Source organism: Podarcis filfolensis (genome assembly GCF_964270895.1).
Source record: "Podarcis filfolensis genome assembly, chromosome: 8".
Classification (NCBI taxonomy): domain Eukaryota; kingdom Metazoa; phylum Chordata; class Lepidosauria; order Squamata; family Lacertidae; genus Podarcis; species Podarcis filfolensis.
The window spans coordinates 84,236,764-84,254,175 of NC_139611.1; the positions used below are offsets into that span (position 1 = coordinate 84,236,764).

Sequence of the window (17,412 nt, forward strand, 5' to 3'; positions counted from 1 at the left end):
TTTCAGTTCCGTGTACAGTGGTACCTCGGGTTAAGTACTTAATTCATTCTGGAGGTCCGTTCTTAACCTGAAACTGTTCTTAACCTGAAGCACCACTTTAGCTAATGGGGCCTCCCGCTGCTGCCACGCCGCCGGAGCACAGTTTCTGTTCTCATCCTGAAGCAAAGTTCTTAACCTGAAGCACTATTTCTGGGTTAACGGAGTCTGTAACCTGAAGCGTATGTAACCTGAAACGTATGTAACCCGAGGTACCACTGTATTGTTTTGAGGAGCGCAAAACAGCTAGGTTTCTGTTAAACTGCAGAGCGGACCAAATTTCTTCCTCACCCCTAATTCACCATCCTTGCCCTGGTGCGATCAGTGTAGCCTAAGCAGCTCATTCAAGGCCTTGTTGTATTGCTAACAGCAGCCAACCTATTCAGGCCTATCCATGCCTCGAAGCCCAGCTCCACCCACTCATCCCCCCTGCTGCCTCAAACGTTTGCTCACAGATGACGTCATCCCCAAACTGGTGCTGGGCGATGTGCTCGAAGATTGAGGTCAGCACCGGCAGCAGGACCACGGTGGTGTAGGTGATGTTCTGGCCCACGCCCTTGACCTGGGTGCGCGACTGCGACACTTTGCCCAGCTTGAGGTTCTCCACCATCTTCTCAATGTCGTCCGAGGCCCCTTCAAAGAAAGAGCGCAGGCCGGCCTTCACAATCTCAGGCCCCGATTTCATCACTGTCCTGCAGGGAGGAGGTGCCGGGATCAGATTAGCACAGGGTTACGAGCGAAGAGGCCCTACATACCGCCTCATTAGAGTGGCAACATTTAATTGGGTTTATTATTCCATAAGGTAAAAGGTATAGGGACCCCTGACCCTTAGGTCCAGTCGTGGCCGACTCTGGGGTTGCAGCACTCATCTCGCTTTATTGGCTGAGGGAGCCGGCGTATAAGCTTCCGGGTCATGTGGCCAGCAGGACACAGCCACTTCTGGCAAACCAGAGCAGCACATGGAAACGCCGTTTACCTTCCCGCCGGAGTGGTACCTATTTATCTGCTTGCACTTTGACGTGCTTTCAAACTGCTAGGTTGGCAGGAGCAGGGACCGAGCAATGGGAGCTCACGCCGTCATGGGGATTCAAACTCATGGAACTTTGAAGTGTCAGGCATAGCACTAATGGCTTTAGCCCAAACGTAGCAGAGTTTTCCTGCACAGCGAAGAAGCTAGTTGAGGTGGAAATGACTAGTCAGCTAGACTCAGAATAACTATTTACAGGATTTATTAAAAGGAAAAATAAAACCAGCAGAGTTTCTGCATACAAAACAAAGCAAAATAAATCCTTTCTCTCTCTCTCTCTCTCTTAACCATACACAGCACTTCTACTCCTAACACACCCCTAACACACCAAACTGTGCTAGCAATCCCTAGATAACAGAGTTGAGTGCTGGTCGTTAACCAATCAGAGTAAGTAGTTTCTAGGTCAAGCTGACCTTGGCTTTCTGCCAAGAGTAAATTGACACGGCCTTGAGTTAATTGTGTGAAGCCAGAATCTGTAAGTTTCCCATGAGAACCAATTAACAGAAACTGAACACCCCCTCACAGATTCTGCTGGACAATTAACATCAAATACACCTATGTAGGAGATTATTTTTCCAGCAAACCTAAACCCTTGCACATTCGCTTGTTCTTTACCTTTGCCAATGGTTTAGTTAACACATCTGCTACATTTTCTTCAGTTGATACATAAGTACAGGTGATTACATTGTCTTGTACACAGCAACGCACATTTTGGTATTTTACAGAGATATGTTTGGAACGCGATTTGAAACCCTCTGTTTTACTTAAGGTTATACAAGCTTGATTATCAATGTAAACTTGTACTGGTTCTCCACAATTTACATTTAAATCTGCTAACAAATGCTTGAAATAAATCACCTCGTTGCACAATTCACTCAACGCGGCGTACTCTGATTCCGTTGATGACACACTTACAACGTCTTGCTTGCGTGACCGCCAGCTGATTAAAGCTCCACCGACCATTATGACTAGTCCTGTGACAGATTTTCTATCCGGCAAATTTCCCCAGTCACTATCACAGTAGCAACTCAACATTTCATCCTCTGAAGAATTTAATTGTAACATATAGCCAATTGTCTGTTTGAGGTATCTCAGAACTTGTTTTACCCCTTTCCAGGCATTTAGTGTGGGTTTTGAGACCAATCTACTTAATATGCCTACTGCATAGCTAATATCAGGTCTGGACCACTGTGCTAGATACAATAAACTTCCAATTACAGAATGATATACATCAGGATGTTCAAATTCAGGACTCTCATCTACATGAAGTGTTTTTATGAAACCTGGATCCATAGGCACCACTGCCCCTTTGCAATCCTGCATCCTGTATGTAGTCAGTAGTTGTTTAACTTTGTTCTGCTGACTAATTAGGCAGCTGCCATCTTGGGCCCAGCACACTTCCAACCCTAGATATGTCCTAACCGGGCCTAAGTCTTTCACTTTGAACTTACTGGACAATTGCTTGGCAAACCTTTTAGTTTGTTTATCTGTTTTGCAAGCATACAATACATCATCTACATAAATCAGACAAAACTCTTGATCACTGCCTGTACCACGTACATAAACACAATTGTCAGCTGTACTCTGCTTGAAACCAAATGACACTAAGGCCTCATGGAAACATTTGTTCCAAGATCTTGCAGCCTGTTTGAGACCATATAGAGCTTTGTTTAATTTCAACACTCTATTGGAACCTGTCTCATAACCAGGCGGTTCGGCTAGATACAGGTCTTCTGATATTGATGCATGTAAATATGCAGTCTGGATATCAAAATGGTTTAACAGGAGTTTTCTCTTTGCTCCAAGCGTTAGAATCAGCCTTACACTGTCCCCCTTAGCAGTAGGGGAAAAAGTCTCGTCATAATCTTTTCCAGGCCTCTGAGAGTATCCTTGAGCCACTAAACGAGCTTTGTATTTGTACCCTCCTGTCACCAGAGGTTTAAGTTTGTACACCCACCTGCAGCCTACAATCTTTGCCCCCTCAGGCGCTGCTACTGGTGTAAAAACCTTGTGCTCATTCAGAGAGGACATCTCTTCCTCCATTGCCTGTTTCCAGAGCTCTGCCTCCTCTTTTGGTAACTTTAACACCTCCTGAAAACTCTTGGGCTCTGCAATTACACTAAACACATTTGCAGTATCTGGAGAAAAACGCACCGGAGGCACTCCTTTGTTTTGTCTTTTAGATCTTCTGGGAGAAAATTTTTCTTCTGACCCACTTTCCTCCTCAGAACTACGACCTCTCTTTTCTTGCTTAGCAACTGGTCTCTGGCTAATTCCACTTACTTGAGAGCTCTTATCTGAACTTTCCTCCCCCTCAGACTCTGATTCTCTATGTTTACCTTCAGAGTCATGAAGCTCCTGGGAAGGTTCAAACCAAACCTCAGTATTGGCATGTAGTCTCTCCCAGCCACTATGTTCACAAAAAATGGCATTCCTGGAGATCACAATGCCATTTGTCCCTTCAGCAAAGCGGAAACCTTTTCCCAGCTCCTGGTAACCCACAAACACTAACTGTTTGGTCTTAGGATCTCCCTTCTTTCTCATTTGTTTTGGAATTAATACCCAGGCTTTTGATCCAAACACATGCAAATGGTCAATTTTGGGTTTTTTCTGAAACAATTTAAAGTATGGAGTTGTACCTATTGTTTGATGAAAGAGCCTATTTTGGAGATAACACGCGGTGAGCATGCTCTCCCCCCAATAAGACATGGGCAAATCAGCATCATCAAGCATGGCAAACATCATGTCTTGTAAAGATCTGTTTTTTCGCTCTGCAACGCCATTCTCCTCTGGGGAAAAAGCGTTCGTTTTTCTATGCCCAATGCCACGCTTTTGTAACCAATCTCTAAAAGCATTTGACATAAATTCGCCACCTCTGTCCGTCTGAATCCTTTTGAGTTTAATGGACAGAAATCTTTCCACAGATGCCACCCAGCCTTTAAACTTAGTGAACACGTCACCCTTATTCTTCATGGGATAAACCCAAGAATAACGCGTGGCGTCATCCACAATTGTTAATGAAAAACGCGATCCACCCCTGCTTACAGCAAACGGACCAATTACGTCCATGTGAACCAGCTGTAGCGGTGACTCACTAACTCTGTCACTTCTGGGGTAAGAGACTCTGTGGGTTTTAACCTTTTTTACAAACATTACAATCAAGGTACTTGTTACAACTCTTTAAATTACCCCCATCAGCCAATTCAGACATTTTTAGTACACTTTTCCAGCCAGCATGCCCCATTTTCCTATGCAATAAGTGCACACAGTTGTCATGTATAGCTTTGTTATTCACTGCAGGCTGAGATTTACTGACTACTGCTGCAACTTGAGATCCTGCTTTAAGCCAAAACAAGCCTCCCTCTGACTTAGCAGTGCCTAAAATCTCACCAGCCTTCTTAATAATGCAACTGTCTCCTTCAAAATACACTTTAAACCCAGCTTTTAGCAAACAATCTACAGACATCAGATTGCTCCTTAATGAAGGCACACAAAGTACATTTTGCAGGCATTCACGAAGACAAGGGACAAAAACTGCACCCCCTGAAATCACTTCGGAAGTACTTCCGTCTGCTAGAGCCACCTGGCTGCGCTGTGCTGAGTTCTTGGAAACAAACAATTCATCTGAATTTACGATGTGCCGAGACGCTCCCGAATCGACCACCCAGACAGCTTGTTTCTCATCAGCAATCTTGACCTCGGCGGTCACCAGCTGAGTCGACTGTTTTTGTTTGAAGAACTTCTTTTTCCGCTGCTGCTGCTGCTGCTGCTGATCTCGTCTCTGCTCCTGCACCGGCAACTGAGACTTGACCAACTCAGGACATTGTCGTTTTAGATGCGCTGAAGACCCACATCGGAAACAACGCCTAACAGCAAACGCAGACTCCTCACCGGCACGCTGCTCTTGCTTCACCCCTGGCACGGCATGAGAACTCCTTCCAAACCGCCCGCCTGTAGAAGCCTCTGCAGCCAACGACCTTTCTTGCCTCTTCTGCCACTCTTCAATCAAACGCCCAGTAACGTAACTGATTGATAAATCACGCTCCTGTATGCCTTCTAGAGACAAAACTAAATTATCCCAGCTTTCCGGGAGAGAACTCAAAATAATAGCCACCTTCTCCTGCTGGTCTAATGCACAGTCTCTTTCCTGTAGCGCAGCAAACTTTAACTGTAAACTGTGTAGGTGTTCCTGCATTGTAACCCCAGGCTGTAACATTGCCTTGTACAATGCCTTGCGAATGAACAGCTTGGAAACCGCTGTCTCACGCACATGGAGTTCTTTAAGTGCTTGCCACACACCTCTAGCTGTCTTGATTCCCCTCACATACGGCAACTGGGAATCTTCCAGCCCCAAGACAATTGTGGCCCTTGCTCTTTGGTCTTTATCGAGGTCTTCATCATCAGGCTTCGCAGGAAACTTACTCACCACTTGCCAGAGACGATCCCTCTGCAGCACTGCCTGCATGCGTTCCGACCACAGCAAGTAATTGGAGTCATTCAGACGCTCAAAAGCCATCTGAACTGGTTGTGAGGCCATCTTGAGAGCGATGTCCCTGGAACCCGGAACCACCGAGAGAGAAAACAGGAACCACAGCACCCAGCACTCACACGCTGCAGCTGTTGTCCTTGTGTCCACTGCGTCACCAGCTCACAACAGTCAGGAACCAGCCAATGTCCATCTGCTGCACCAACAGGAACAACAACTTCTGGAACTACTGGAACCAACGCCGTTGATGCTGACACCACCACAACTCAGGCTGGCAGCACAATTCCCATAACCTCATGGAACTTTGAAGTGTCAGGCATAGCACTAATGGCTTTAGCCCAAACGTAGCAGAGTTTTCCTGCACAGCGAAGAAGCTAGTTGAGGTGGAAATGACTAGTCAGCTAGACTCAGAATAACTATTTACAGGATTTATTAAAAGGAAAAATAAAACCAGCAGAGTTTCTGCATACAAAACAAAGCAAAATAAATCCTTTCTCTCTCTCTCTCTCTTAACCATACACAGCACTTCTACTCCTAACACACCCCTAACACACCAAACTGTGCTAGCAATCCCTAGATAACAGAGTTGAGTGCTGGTCGTTAACCAATCAGAGTAAGTAGTTTCTAGGTCAAGCTGACCTTGGCTTTCTGCCAAGAGTAAATTGACACGGCCTTGAGTTAATTGTGTGAAGCCAGAATCTGTAAGTTTCCCATGAGAACCAATTAACAGAAACTGAACACAAACTGCCAACCTTCTGATCAGCAAGTCCTAGGCTCTGTGGTTTAACCCACAGCGCCACCCACGTCCCACTTATTATTCAATAATAATACGATAAATAAATAACAACAAAAAAACCCAAACAAATGTGTCCCCAACTGTAACCAGGCAGTGCAGTAAACACTTCCAAACTCCCAATCACAGGAAGAAGCACTTGAACTTACCAGCACACAAAAATGTGTAGTTAGATCATATGTTAAAAGAATCATTTGCCCCTCAACCCGCTATGTCCTCCCAGATATGCCCATGTTCACTGGGTGGCCTACATGATGCTCTCTTTGTGTGACATATGTATCAAAGCAAGGCCAAACATCAATAAAGCCATCAGTCTCTGTCCTCAGTTTATCCATCAACACTGTTTGCCGCACTTATTACTTTTTACATTTATTATCATTATGGTTTATCCTGTCTTCCCTGCCAAGGAAGCCCAGGGCAGCAAACACCTCCATCACAAGCAATTTTTAAAAGCATTCTAAAAAAAAAAATCCACTCAAAACATTCTAAAAACAGGTATAGTTAAAAAACATCTAAAGCAGCTGCAGTTTAAAAAAATCTTTTTTTATACATAAAAAATCTTTTTGATTATGTTCCTATGTTACATAAGAAACATAACCAATCAAACATTTAACAGGAGAGGAAAGAATATAAGAAAATCTAGACCGTAAACAACTGAATGTAATTGGAAACAAAAATTGTTAAGTTGTGGGTGAACATATCAGATGACACAGCGATTCTTCAAACAGCTTTTGTTTATTCACAGCCCAGAACAGAACTGAACTGAAGGGTTCAGCCAGCCTGCTTATATAGAGCTCCACTAGAACACAGCAGTAACCATTTTCTGTAACTATCCCTTATTTGCATATGTGGACCTGAGTGACAACTATTTACAGTATCCCCCTGCTGGCCCAGGGTGAGAACTTCAGTACATAACAAAAATAACAAGAGGCATCTATGTGCAAACTCTGCAGAAAACATTTTTGGTGAATGCAGATACACAGTATTTAAATTCATTCATTCACACCAAACAGAGAGGGGAGGCAATCTTCTGTGAGCCATGCATCTTTATAGGTCTTCTCCGCAGGTGTGCACATGTGAGGGATTATTTGGGATTATTACTCACCTGGTTTATATAATGAAGCAAGAGAAAGATTTTTAGCACCTATAATGACAAGGTCCCCTGGCCAGAACCCCTCTGACATGATTTTATATCTCATCGCAGACACAGATAAGTATGTGACTTGCCGTGTAGCACTCTTTGCAACTGCTGCTAGGAATATTAGAGCAAATTACCGTATTTTTTGCTCTATAAGACTCACTTTTTCCCTCCCAAAAAGTAATGAGTGGGAAGTGTGTGTGCATCTTATGGAGCAAATACAGGCTGCGCAGCTATCCCAGAAGCCAGAACAGCAAGAGTTCTGCGCTGTTCTAGCTTCTGAGATTCAGAATATTATTTTTTCTTGTTTTCCTCCTCCAAAAACTAGGTGCGTCTTATGGTCTGGTGCGTCTTATAGAGCGAAAAATATGGTATATAGCCAAGGTAGCCACCAACTGTAAAGGAGATGAATTTATTTGACCCTATCTACATCAAGCTATATTCTATCTTTATCACCAAACTCCGAATATAATTGCACATTGTATTAATTAACATTATTTCTTAATATATTAATGGCCATGTGATAATTTTAGCTTATAAATTTTATTATTTAATGTCTTAACTTGTATATTAAGGTACTTTTATAGCTCTGTTTAGAGTAGGTAACGTCTTGATAATATAAATGTTTTAAGTTTTTTGTATCAATCCAGTATATTTTCTTTTAATTGTTGAATGATTCTGTGTACATTGCAGCAGCCTTTGGCTATGTGCAATAAAACTGACTGACTGACTACTCACCTGGCATCCAAAGAGCGGGCAAGGATGTGCAGGCAGTTAACCACAGCAGCGGCGTCTGTCCCTGGATGGAGACAGAAGACCCAGATTTAGGGCCTGGGTTCAGGAAAATGGACTAGATGCACAGGCTAGAGAAATACAGGTGGTGGGAGAAGCAGAAGGGCGGCAGCTTTGTTCATGGCTGAGGTAGCACAGGGTGAGGGAAGTCATGGTGCAGGAGGGAGAGCAGACTCGTGGGTGCAAAAATACCCCCACTGAGCCGACAAGAGGGAGGAGAAATAAAGAGGAGAGGAGGCTGAGACCACCTGCCCACCCCAGGACAGGAGCAGAGGAAGGATGAAGCTTACCGAAGAGAGAGACCCGGTGCCTGACTAGGGCTGCCAGTTTGCAGAAAAGGCTGAAGGGCGGAAAAGAGAGAGGTAGAAGGAGAGAATGAAAGAGATTGTTGGAAAGAAGAGTGCACATTGATGGGGAAGAGGGGAGGGCGGACGGGGCCTCGGAGAGGCAGCTTGGAGAGGACGGTGTAAATGCCTCTACCTTCCTACATTCATGCACACAAAACCCATATGCCCGGCCAGAAGAAGAATGCAGGAGGCAGAATTCAGAGCTAAGGATCTGTTCCCAAAACCATAGCCATTTGGTTGCAGATTGCAAAGAGTTGGTTTTCCCTGGGAAAGTGATGGAGCAAATGGAAAACCGCTTGCACTCCTGCTTCCGAGGCATGGGACAAGTGCAAATGTCTCCAAGTTGCTTCACACGAAACCTTTTCCCCTAAAACAGGTATTCCCAAGTCTCAATAAAAAAATATTACACACATGTGCACAAAGACACGTGGTCTGAAATTAATTTTGGGAGGGAAGGGCTTAGGAGTTTTCAAGCAGAGACGTTTGATTTGCAAAAAAATGTGACTTCATATCCTCTCTGCTTGATGGTTCCTCTCCCTTTCCCTCAACAAAATTCCCAGTCATGGATGCCGTTGGATCCAGGCTGTTGAGAGGTTTAATGGGTAAATACAACATTCAAATTTAGAAATTCTCTTTGTAAATTATTATTGCCTTATAGTTTCAAAGCTGAAATATGCAAATATGTGAAATTTAAAAAGGAGTCCAATTCGGGCAAACTTTGCATTTGCAAAAAGTTTCATCTCAGCTCTAACAAGAGCCATTTTTCACACATTACTGGCTAGCAAACCTTGGTTTGAACATCTTCTCACAGCGAGCCACTGCCTATCTGTATAACAAGCATATATTTGCAAACACAAGTTTGTCCCCACTTTACACTTTGCAACCAACTTGAAAGTGTAGCCCAGGCTTCCTCAACCTTCAGCCCTCCAGATGTTTTGAGACTACAGCCCCCATCATCCCTGACCACTGGTCCTGCTAGCTAGGGATCATGGGAGTTGTAGGCCCAAAACATCTGGAGGACCGAGGTTGAGGAAGCCTGTTGTAACCCTTTGTGCACACTCGCACACAGACAAGCATCCAGTCCTTTCTGGTGTTTCCTAGGTACTCACCTGGTTATCATCTCCTTCTCCTTGTTCGAGGCATGGCCACCGCTGCCTAGGACTTTGGCCGGTGTGGACAAGAAGTAGAGGCAGTGATTCGTGAAGTACTGGTTGATGAGGGGCAGCAGGATCTGAAAGGGGAGAATAATTATTAAATAAGATGATGTGCAGGTTTGTGGTATATTTGGGGCCAGGTGTAAACTCAAGAACGTCTGCTAGGACAAAGAGGCAGTCACCTCTCTCCTTCCCACTGGTTTGGGTAGTGGTGCTTGGAATTAACCCCAGAACAGCACAGGGCAGAGGGAGAGAGGGGAATCGTTCCATCGGGCAAGCAGAAACCCTTGCGCTAATGAAACCAGCCCCTTAGCATTACGTCGGATTCCTCCCCATGTACAGTGGTACCTCGGGTTAAGTACTTAATTCGTTCCGGAGGTCCATTCTTAACCTGAAACTGTTCTTAACCTGAAGCACCACTTTAGCTAATGGGGCCTCCTGCTGCCGCTGCGCCACTGCTGCACGATTTCTGTTCTCATCCTGAAGCAAAGTTCTTAACCTGAGGTACTATTTCTGGTTTTTTTTAAATAATATATTTATTAAGGTTTAGGAATTTATATAAAACAGAAAAAACAGAACAATAAAAAACAAAAACAATAAAAATACATACAATCCAAACAGAACACATACAAAACAAGTATAATTTCCATCCCTTATATTCATAAAACTTACTTTCCCGACCTCCTCATACCTCCCCTTTCTGTATTCCATTCTCTAATTAAGTCAATTCAGCAAATCCTTTCCCTAATTTCTATATAATTTTTAGCCTTTCTTTTCTTAATCACATAATCATTACAGCTTTTAACCCCTTAATTTCTGAATCAACATCGTTCTAGCCTTCAATGATTTTGCAATGTTTCTTAAGATAGTCCTTAAATTTCTTCCAATCTTAATAAAAATCTTTAAAAAAAAAAAAAAATTCTTCCAATCTTCTCCTGAGGTACTATTTCTGCGTTAGCGGAGTCTGTAACCTGAAGCGTATGTAACCTGAAGTGTACGTAACCCGAGGTACCACTGTACTTACTGTACAAAGGTCATTCCGTTGTTGGTTTTTATGCCACTCACTGCCACGATACGAAGAGGGAAAACGTCAAAAACGACGTTGGGAATAAATGTGATTATTTATGTGATGTTTGCAGGTTTAAATTGAAACAATAGTGGACGCAATTTGTATTCGCTTTTGTGCTTTCCGTTCCTGACCTCTGGCGTGTGGGATGTAAAAACGTATTGCAGTCAAATACAACATTCCTACAATGCACATGCTGGGGAATGTTTTGTATCACTCAGGAGAAAACTTGCTAGTTCCTCCTGAGCTGGGACAGACTTCCTTTGCATGTGACTTAATGTGGGTGCGGCCTCTTCTTGGACAGAGGAGCACACGGCCTCCATGTTCTGCTCTTCTTGTTCTCCATTTTGTGTTCCTAAGAGTTAGGAGAAGTGACTGCTGAGTCGCAGTCACTTGAGACTATTTCCCTTAGGGGATAATTCACATAGTTATATGTTGTTCTGTAAATTAAGTCCGCCCTCAGGGATCTTATTGTGAACTGGATGATTGTAAGTAAACTAGTTTTATGCTAACTTTAACCAGCTGGTCGTGTCTATTCTTTTAGGAGGGATATAAAAAGGAATCGTACCAGGAATCCTAAATAGTGAGGCTCAGATGAGCCTGCAACTAGCTAACAGCTGTGTAATTTAAAAGGGGGATTGTTTAACAACTCTGCTAAGTTATAGAACTTGCTGACGCAAGTTAGGAAGGACATCATAAAATAATATATCCTCTCCTGCCTCCCTAAACTTCCCCACAAAGGTTCTAGTTACAGGTAGGTAGCCATGTTAGTCTGCCGTAGTCGAAACAAAATAAAAAAAATCCTTCCAGTAGCACCTTAGAGACCAACTAAGTTAGTTCTTGGTATGAGCTTTCCTGTGCCTGCACACTTCTTGGTCTCTAAGGTGCTACTGGAAGGAATTTTTTTTATTTTATCCTCACAAAGGGTTATGGGCCCAGAACGCTTCCGCTGCGTAATTTAAAAGGGGGGTTGTTTAACAACTCTGCTAAGTTATAGAACTTGCTGACGCAAGTTAGGAAAGATACCATAAAATAATATATCCTCTCCTGCTTCCCTAAACATCCCCAAATGGCAAACGTGCAAATCACAAAAATTTCTGCTCCTGTTTTCAGTTCCGATGGAATTCACCAACTTCGCTAAGTATAGCTGATGCTCCGTTTAGGGAGGGAAAACCTCCCCAGTCCTAGTGCTGCCCAACCCAACCAGCGCCAAGGCAAAGAGGAAGAGAGAAAGGTTGACTTACCTTAGCAAAGAACTTGATCTCTTGTTCATGAGGGGATTTCTCTACCCGGCCACTGCTTACCACAGCGTCTGAAGCAGGAAGAATCCCAGTGAGTTCCACCAAGGTGTGAGAAGCGGGAGGGATAAGGCACACTCACATGCAACAAATACACCCACGTGTCCCTAACCCTGAGCAATTGAGAAAAGGAGCTGGCTTCCAGACAGCTGACTTACTGAGCATTCGTCCTGCCTGGTTAGCACAAAGTTCGCAGGGTGGTTTGAGTTATTTATTTATTGAGTATTACCGTATTTTTCGCTCTATAGGACGCACTTTTTCCCCTCCAAAAATGAAGGGGAAATGTGTGTGCGTCCTATAGGGCGAATGCAGGCTTTCGCTGAAGCCTGGAGAGTGAGAGGGGAGAGCCCCAGCGCCAGCCCCACAAGGTCGGGGGACAGAGGGAGGCGGAACGCCGCCATCCCGCTGTCTCCCGAAGTGGTTTGGAGGCTGACGGCGGGGAGACCCTGCCGCCAGCCCCGCAAGCTCCGGGGACAGTGGGGAGGCGCAGCGCGTCTCCCCGCTGTCCCCGGACCTGGTCTGAGGGCGGGCGGCAGGGAGAAGAGCGCTTCTCCCCGCTGCCTGCCCCACAAGCTTCGGGGACAGCGGGGAGGCGCAGCGCGTCTCCCCGCTGTCCCCGGACCTGGTCTGAAGGCGGGCGGCCAGGAGAAGAGCGCTTCTCCCCGCTGCCTGCCCCGCAAGCTCCGGGGACAGCAGGGAGGCGCAGCGCGTCTCCCCGCTGTCCCCGGACCTGGTCTGAAGGCGGGCTGCGGGGAGAAGAGCGCTTCTCCCCGCTGCCGGCACCACAAGCGCCTGGGGGGGAAATAAAATTTTTTTCCTTTATTTCCCCCCCAAAAAACTTGATGCGTCCTATGGGCCGGTGCGTCCTATGGGGCGAAAAATACGGTAATCATGATTCCTTTGCAGCAAGGTAAGGTGACATAGTGTTAAGCCAGTTACCCCAGCGCACCAAAAAAATCCTATTCTGGGGAGAGAGAGTGAGTTTGCTGCGCAAGGGCAACAGGTCAGTCCGAATTTGGTGGTATGGTGCTGAATCCCACCCAAAAACAAGGACAGATTGGAAGCATTCAAAATGGTTTTGTCTTAGCCCAGCGATCAGTAAAGGGCTCATCCAGACTTCATTCTGTGCCAAGTTTCTAAGCGCGGGTCCAAACGCTTTATGCTCTTTACCGCTGAGTCAGAGCAAATGGCAATCCGTAGAAGACCTGATTTGCCATTTGTTGCAATTCAGCATTAAAGAGTGTGGTTTTTTCCTGGGGAAAGCAGGGGAAGCACTTCGACATAGACCTTTGCCGAGAAAGCACAGTGAGGAGCTTCAAAGCAGAATGAAAAGCCAACTCACACTTCCCAACCGCATTTGACAAAGCGAATCCAGGTGTCCTTACTCCTATACACTAACATGCTTAATAGTAATAATAATAATAATAATAATAATAATAATAATAATAATAATAATAATTTATTATTTATACCCCGCCCATCTGGCTGGGCTTCCCCAGCCACTCTGGGTGGCTTCCAAAAAAAATATAAATATTAAAATACTGTAATACATCAAACATTAAAAGCTTCCCTAAACAGGGCTGCCTTCAGATGTCTTCTAAAAGTCTGGTAGTTGTTCTTCTCTTTGACATCTGGTGGGAGGGCGTTCCACAGGGCAGGCGCCACCACCGAGAAGGCCCTCTGCCTGGTTCCCTGTAACTTGGCTTCTCGCAGTGAGGGAACCACCAGAAGGGCCTCGGCGCTGGATCTCAGCGTCCGGGCAGAACGATGGGGGTGGAGACGCTCCTTCAGATATACTGGACCGAGGCCGTTTAGGGCTTTAAAGGTCAGCACCAACACTTTGAATTGTGCTCGGAAACGTACTGGGAGCCAATGTAGGTCTTTCAAGACCGGTGTTATATGGTCTCGGCGGCCGCTCCCAGTCACCAATCTAGCTGCTGCATTCTGGATTAGTTGTAGTTTCCGGGTCACCTTCAAAGATAGCCCCACGTAGAGCACATTGCAGTTGTCCAAGCGGGAGATAACCAGAGCATGCACCACTCTGGCTTTAACTGCTGTCCCCTTCCCAGAACTGAGAACAGAACCCTGGAGTTCTGGCTCAACTGGCTTTGCTGCAATAGTCTCCATTCCCATCCTAAGTGAGTTGAACAGCTCATTCTAAAGCTCCCTTCTCCCCCACCCACAGAGTCCCTGGAGGTCTGGAGCGCTACAGGGGTCAGTGTGTAGCTCCTCACAGGTTCCAGAGGAAGCTACGGGGGTGGGGTGGGGACGGGGACATATTCACAGCTCCTTTACCCAGGTGGGCCACAAACTCCTGAGAGATGTCCATCCACTTCAGCAGCTGCTGCAGGAACCCATAGGCAAACCGCTTCTCAATGGACGATGTGTCCAGTTCCATGTCCTTCAACCCCCTGTGAGAGATAAACAGAATGCGGAGATAGTGAGACAGGTTTTTGCTGGTACTCTCAATCAGCCTCTATACACCTATATATATAATTTTTATTAGTTTTTTTAACATATCATTTTCAACAGCAATTAAACATACTTTTACATCTTATTCAAACTTTTGACTTCCATCAATCCTCTCTGAAAAATTTCCAATCTAATCTCTCAGTATGCATTTCTTATCTTCCCTGTTACATTTCAAACTCATAACCAATATCTCTATCTTTTTCTACTTTGTAACACTTCGTATATTTCTCCTTACAAAACTTCTTGTAGTCCTACTAGCGTAATTTGTTGATTACAGTTGCTCTTCAAATAATTCATAGACTTCTTCCAATCTTCTGTAAATCTCTGGTCCCGCAGGTTTCGAATCCTTCCTGTCGTTTTATCCAATTCTGCATAGTCCATTAATTTCGTCTGCCATTCTTCTTTCGTCGGAATTTCTTCTTGCTTCCATTTCTGGGCTAACAATACTCTTGCCACAGTTGTTGCATATAAAAACAATTTAACATCTTGCCTATTAATGTCCTGACCTATAATACCAAGTAAAAATGCTTCTGGTTTTTTAAACCAGAAGTGGCCCTTCTCACTACAGATGTGCTACAGATGATAGGAGTTGTAGCACAACAACATCCAGGGACCCTAGGGAAACCAGGTTTTCAAAAGACGCAAAGCAGAATGTGTTTGTGTGTGCGTGCATGCATATATTTCTGCTTTCTTTTTTTAAAATGTTGGCGCTATTAAAGTCTGTTCCATCACTATTTTCTTAATGGATATTTTAGACCATTTTATGCAAACTACTTAAGGGATTTTTTAAATAAAAAAATTACAAAACAGCATATAAATTTTGCTAAATAAAATAAATAAAGCAGATAATTGCTAGGGGTGCTGTGAAATCCTTCCTCACCCTCCTCCCCTATGTTGTTGTTGTTCAGTCGTTTAGTCGTGTCCGACTCTTCGTGACCCCATGGACCAGAGCACACCAGGCACCCCTGTCTTCCACTGCCTCCCGCAGCTTGGTCAGACCCATGTTTGTAGCTTCGAGAACACTGTCCAACCATCTCGTCCTCTGTCGTCCCCTTCTCCTTGTGCCCTCCATCTTTCCCAGCATCAGGGTCTTTTCCAGGGAGTCTGCTCTTCTCATGAGGTGGCCAAAGTCTTGGAGCCTCAGCTTCAGGATCTGTCCTTCCAGTGAGCACTCAGGGCTGATTTCCTTCAGAATGGAGAGGTTTGATCTTCTTGCAGTCCATGGGACTCTCAAGAGTCTCCTCCAGCACCAGAATTCAAAAGCATCAATTCTACGGTGATCAGCCTTCTTTATGGTCCAGCTCTCACTTCCATACATCACTACTGGGAAAACCATGGCTTTAACTATACGGACCTTGGTTGGTAAGGTGATCCTCCCCTATAATGAGTTGCAACAAGGGACTGTCTGCGGTGAAATCCTAAACTGGTTAAACTCGCTTTATTGTTATTTAATAATTTCAACCAGATCATACATTAGTAAGTATAGGGATTTAAATGTTATATGTTACCACCAGTACCTTGAACTCGACTCAGTAGCAGATTGGCAGATAGCACAAATCCCACAGGCAGGGTGGTTATCCCTAGAGCAGGCACCCCCAAACTTGGCCCTCCAGCTGTTTTGGGACTACAACTCCCATCACCCCTAGCTAACAGGGCCAGTGGTCAGGGATGATAATAATAATAATAATTTATTTATACCCCGCCCATCTGGCTGGGTTTCGCCAGCCACTCTGGGCGGCTTCCGACACAATATTCAAATACAGTAATGCCTCAAACATTAAAAGCTACCCGAAACAGGGCTGCCTTCAGATGTCATCTAAAAGTCTGGTAGTTCTTGTTGTCTTTGACGTCTGGTGGGAGGGCGTTCCACAGGGAAGGTGCCACTACCGAGAAGGCCCTCTGCCTGGTTCCCTGTAACTTGGCTTCTCGCAGTGAGGGAACCGCCTGAAGGCCCTCGGCGCTGGACCTCAGTGTCCGGGTAGAACGATGGGGGTGGAGATGCTCCTTCAGATATACTAGAATTGTACTCCTGGAATACTGGAATATACTGGAATTGTATTCCCAATTGTATATGATGGGAATTGTAGTCCCAACACAGCTGGAGGGCCGAGTTTGGGGGTGCCTGCCCTAGAGCATGTAGCATACGTTCCCCCATCTTTCCTTTTTTATACAGAAGCATTCCTTTTTTTGGGACGCGGGTGGCGCTGTGGGTTAAACCACAGAGCCTAGGACTTGCCAATCAGAAGGTCGGCAGTTCGAATCCCCACGACGGGTGAGCTCCCGTTGCTCGGTCCCTGCTCCTGCCAACCTAGCAGTTCGAAAGCACGTCAAAGTACAAGTAGATAAATAGGTACCGCTCCGGCGGGAAGGTAAACGGCGTTTCCGTGCACTGCTCTGGTTCGCCAGAAGCGGCTTAGTCATGCTGGCCACATGACCCGGAAGCTGTACGCCGGCTCCCTCGGCCAATAAAGCGAGATGAGTGCCGCAACCCCAGAGTCGGTCACGACTGGACCTAATGGTCAGGGGTCCCTTTACCTTTACATATTCCTTTTTTATTGTCATCAGTGTGCATGTGTGTGCGTGTGAGAGCTCGCACAACCCACCCACCCACCCCACCCCATCTCCTTCCAGGCTCACCTTGTCACTGCATAGCCGTTAAGCTGGAGGAATTTGAGCAACTCCTGGGCCTTTTCTCGGTCTCGGGCCTTCTCCTTGGCCGTCAGCGTATCATAAGGCACCAGCAGGGGATGGGTGCCGCCCCCTTGGGGAGGGGAAGAGAGAAAGAGGAGGCATGAAGCCTGCT

The 17,412-nt window shown here is 45.4% G+C and overlaps 1 protein-coding gene across 11 annotated transcripts in view; it reads right to left on the reverse strand.

Moving 5' to 3' along the window:
• Nucleotides 1-17,412, reverse strand: part of RYR1 (ryanodine receptor 1) — a 228,207-nt gene that overhangs the window by 67,285 nt on the left and 143,510 nt on the right. For all 11 annotated transcript variants that reach the window (XM_083626671.1, XM_083626668.1, XM_083626667.1 and 8 more), the window contains exons 57-63: nt 17,247-17,370; nt 14,433-14,548; nt 12,084-12,151; nt 9,729-9,850; nt 8,563-8,612; nt 8,219-8,279; nt 490-728 (exon numbers count right to left, since the gene is read on the reverse strand). In XM_083626671.1, coding sequence (XP_083482797.1) covers nt 490-728; nt 8,219-8,279; nt 8,563-8,612; nt 9,729-9,850; nt 12,084-12,151; nt 14,433-14,548; nt 17,247-17,370 — 780 coding nt within the window. The remainder of the gene's footprint in view (nt 1-489; nt 729-8,218; nt 8,280-8,562; nt 8,613-9,728; nt 9,851-12,083; nt 12,152-14,432; nt 14,549-17,246; nt 17,371-17,412) is intronic.